The sequence below is a fragment of the Meleagris gallopavo genome, chromosome 13, assembly GCF_000146605.3.
Source record: "Meleagris gallopavo isolate NT-WF06-2002-E0010 breed Aviagen turkey brand Nicholas breeding stock chromosome 13, Turkey_5.1, whole genome shotgun sequence".
Lineage (NCBI taxonomy): Eukaryota > Metazoa > Chordata > Aves > Galliformes > Phasianidae > Meleagris > Meleagris gallopavo.
This window is the reverse complement of record NC_015023.2, coordinates 17,924,685-17,928,764: the sequence shown is the minus strand read 5'-3', so window position 1 is coordinate 17,928,764 and position 4,080 is coordinate 17,924,685. Positions and strand designations below refer to the sequence as shown.

The 4,080-nt window shown below is 59.7% G+C and overlaps 2 protein-coding genes across 2 annotated transcripts in view; both read left to right on the top strand.

Moving 5' to 3' along the window:
* LOC104913084 (protein CBFA2T3) overlaps positions 1-1,028 on the top strand; it is a gene marked incomplete at its 5' end in the record, with an annotated part of 3,285 nt that extends 2,257 nt beyond the window's left edge. Inside the window, one exon of the mRNA XM_010718250.2 lies at positions 972-1,028. Coding sequence (XP_010716552.2) covers positions 972-1,028 — 57 coding nt within the window. The remainder of the gene's footprint in view (positions 1-971) is intronic.
* On the top strand, positions 7-4,076 carry CBFA2T3 (CBFA2/RUNX1 partner transcriptional co-repressor 3; the record flags this gene model as incomplete). The annotated part of the gene is made up of 6 exons (XM_010718249.2): positions 7-50; positions 972-1,049; positions 1,457-1,698; positions 2,427-2,516; positions 3,200-3,381; positions 3,944-4,076. Coding segments are annotated over exons 2-6 (660 nt in total), but the record flags the coding sequence as incomplete, so codon positions are not given.
* Positions 4,077-4,080: the final 4 nt, after the last annotated feature.

Sequence of the window (4,080 nt, the reverse complement as noted above, 5' to 3'; positions counted from 1 at the left end):
CGCCGTCACGCAGGGAGCCACGCGTCACCCCTCCTTCACACCCAGCACCAGTGAGTATGGGCATGGGCATGGGCATGGGGATGGGTGGCAAAGTTGGGCTTGCACCGTCTTGCGGGTGTGCGGCGTCCTCGTGCCATCCGTGTGCCAGAGTAGGGATTGAGGCCGCGTGCGCTCTGCCCATTCCCAGAGAGATGCTTGGGGATGGGGATGTCCAGGTCTCTCTCCTGCCATGTGGTCACCAAATAGGAGCGGCACCGGCGCAGAACTGCCGCAGGGTGCTGGGACAGTGTCACGGCCCCATACGGTGGGGGTCCTCCTGCCTGTCTGGGTCACAGCGTGCTGTGCTGCCATCAGGGTCTCTGTAGCTGGGGGGAGCTCCGGCCCACCAGTGCTCCACCGCGTGCCTGCGGGGCTCACACTCAGGTTGGTCCCAACACCGACGGTGCAGCCCTGGGATACGGATGGGCAGCTCAGGTGGGCAGGGGATGAAGCAGTCCCTGCCACCAGGGCTGCTGTGACTTGCTGAGGTCTCTCTCTAAGCACATGCGTGCCTGTATCTCCTTCTTGCATAGAAACCCCATCAGGGATGAAACAGCCCCAAAATGACACCCCAACCCCAGCCCTGCTCCCAACCAGATGTCCTCTAATTAGAAATCGGATTGTGCCCGTCTGTGCTCTGATGGGTTTTGCTTTTTAATCCCAGCCCTTCCGCAGGGGCCGGCTGTGGGCATCTCCATCCCATTGGTATGGGCGCCCTGCCACCGCCCCGGCCCTGCTTTGGAGCAGCGTTTTGACTTGTTCTCACCCTCACGGAAGTTTTGCCAGGGACCCAGTGGGGCAGTGGAGCACCCGCTGAGCTCCAATGGGACGCACGGAGCTGTGCCCGTGGTGCTGTGCACAAACCAGGCCCCCCCCGGGCTGAGAGCTGTCCCTCTGCTCTCTCATCACAGCGTGTTTTATTTTGCTTGCAGATCGAGACGCTGTCCCTCCGACGTTTCTTCCTCGCGGCCGTTTTCATGGTTGCTTGAAATGGTCGATGGTCTGTCTCTGTAAGTAAAGTGAAGCACACGCTCTCATGAGAGACCTGAGATGCAGCACTACCCCCAGCCCCTCTCCTTGCCCCCGTCCCAAAGATGCACGCCCCATCCCCATGCCGACCAAGGGACACGTGTGGCAGCTAACTTAGGAACGCACCTGTCACGGGAATAAAAGCAGTTGTGGCCACAGGGTTATTTTAGGCCCCTCTTTAGTGTGGCACCGCAAGGTCAGTGCATGCGAGGGGTATGGCCGTGCTGCCCGGCGCTGCGGGATGTGAGCAGGGCACTGGGTGCTGCCCCCAACCCGGTGCTCTGTGCCCCAAAGGGACCCCAGCCCGTGGTACCCACAGGATGCTCAGGGCTCCCATCCCTGACCTCTCCTCTCCTCTCCTCTCCTCTCCTCTCCTCTCCTCTCGCAGTGATGAACGGCAGCAGCCACTCGCCCACCGCCATCAACGGGGCCCCGTCCACCCCCAATGGGTTCAGCAACGGGCCGGCCACCTCCTCCAGCGCCTCGCTGTCCACCCACCAGCTCCCACCGGCCTGTGGAGCCCGGCAGCTCAGCAAACTCAAGCGGTTCCTCACCACCCTGCAGCAGTTCGGCAACGACATCTCGCCTGAGATTGGGGAGCGGGTGCGCACCCTCGTCCTGGGGCTCGTGGTACGTGCGTGGGGAGCAGCGGGGGCTGCCCCGTCCCTGTGTCTGTCTGGGATGGAGATGGTGGGTGGAGATGATGCTCAATCTTTAGCGTTAGGTTAGATGGTAGGAGACACGGGCTGAAAAGAGAGGTTGTGGGTGCCCCATGCTTGGAAGTGCCCAAGGCCAGCTTGGATGGGACTTTGGGCATCCTGATCTGGTGCGTGCAACTGCATCCATGGCAGGGAGCTGGAACTGGATGGGCTCTAAAGTCCCATCCAACCCAACCCAACCCATTTTATCATTCTATGGGTCTGTGATCTTTAAGATCCCTTCCAACCCAACTGTTATGGCTGTGTGATCTTCTTGGTCTCTTCCAACCCAACTCAACACATTCTATTATTCTGTGGTTCTATGGTCTTCAAGGTCCTTCCAACTTTACCCTTTCCGTGGCTCTATGATCTTTAAGGCCTTCCAGCCAACCATTCCATGGCTCTATGATCTTTAAGGACCCTTCCAGCCTACCATTCCATGGCTCTATGATCTTTAAGGACCCTTGCCATTCAAACCAACCCATTCTATGGTTCTGTGATTCTACGGTATGGTAAAATGGCAAGAAGGAGATCCTTGGTGCTGCAGTGCCTTAAGTTCTGGATAAATGGAGGCACCTCACAGGTTCTGCAGGGCAGAGAGTTCCCCTGGAGCAGCACGGGGGGCACAGGGCTGGGGCTGAGTGGCTGCTGTCCCCACAGAACTCCACGCTGACCATTGAGGAGTTCCATGCCAAGCTGCAGGAGGCCACCAACTTCCCACTGCGGCCCTTTGTCATCCCCTTCCTGAAGGTGGGTGCCCCGTGTGTCCCTCCCATGGGTTTGTCCACAGTAACGTGTGGGGTGAGGACCGTCTGCAAACCATTCGCAATTCATTAAAAAATCCCCTTTTGGGACGTTTTCTTTCATTATTTTGTTTTTCCGCTGCCGGGAGATTCGCCCATCGCTGCCATTCCTGGCAGATATTCTGGCCCTATAAGCTGGGAAATGCTGAACCCATGCCCCTTCCCCACTTGTGTGTCCTTTGCTGCCCCACAGGGAGCTGCATGGGGCTGGCTGGGGGGGACAGCAGAGCATCCCCAAGGCCGGCACCCTTCTCCCAGCTGCTCCCACCCTGGGCTCCAGCTGCTTCCCATTACCCTAAGTGCAAGCAGCCGGGCGCGGCGTGCTTCCCAGACTCTGTATTTTTTGGTTGGTTGGTTGTTTTTTTTCTGGGATTGTTCCCCCAGCCAGGGAAAAGGGCGGTGTGCCTCTCTGCCTCGCACTAACGTGTCGGACAGATGGGGGTTTGGCTGCAGATCAGCTGCCTGAAGAGAAAAGCAGAGCTGGCAGCCGGAGCACCTGGCTTACATGTGTTCCTGCTGCTCCTCCGCCGCTGCTCTGAGAGCTGTGAGGATGGGGATGGCTGCTTTTGGGGCGGCTTTTGGGGCACCATGATGGGGTCTGGACTCTTGCTCCCCACCCTCTCCCTCCAGGCCAATCTGCCCCTGCTGCAGCGTGAGCTGCTGCACTGTGCCCGCATGGCCAAGCAGAGCCCGGCGCAGTACCTGGCACAGCACGAGCAGCTGCTGCTGGATGCCAACGCCTCCTCACCCATCGACTCCTCTGAGCTGCTCCTGGAGGTCAGCGAGAGTGGCAAGAGGAGGACACCAGACAGGTGAGGATGTGGTTTAGTAGGGATGTATCCGTATCGCCCCAACGGGTGGCACACGGTCAGGGATGCCAAAAGGGTTCACGGTTCTGGATGAGGTGGTCTGGGATAGGGTGTGTGGTTTGGGATGGAGGTGCGTGGATTGGGGTCTGGTGCTCAGCGTCCAGAGTGAGGTTGCAGGATTTACATATGCTGCATGGTCCAGAATGTGAGTGTGGGATCTGAGAGGTGGAGCAGAGTCCAGGGTGGAGATGTGCAGTCGGGGATGGGATGCGCGTCCAGGATGTGGTGCGCAGTCTGAGATGAGGATGTGCAGTCCGGAATGTGGGATGTGTTCTGGGATGTGATGCATGATCCAGGACACAGCGCACAGTCTGCAGTGGGGTGCATGGCCTGAGAAGGGGTGTGTGGTTTGCAGGCCAGGATGGTAGGGGGAACAAGCCCAGCGTGGGGTGGCATGCAGTCAGGGGTGCGAAATGGGTACCCGTGTGCAGGGCTGTGCACAGATGCTTGGAGACCCCACGGGGACCCCATGGGAACCAACATCCTCTCCCCCCTCACCCTCCAGGACCAAAGAGAACGGTTTGGACCGCGACCCCCTGCACCCCGAGCACCTCAGCAAGCGGCCGTGCACCATGAGCCCGGCGCAGCGCTACAGCCCCAGCAACGGGCTGAGCCACCCCCCCAACGGGCTGCCCCACCCCC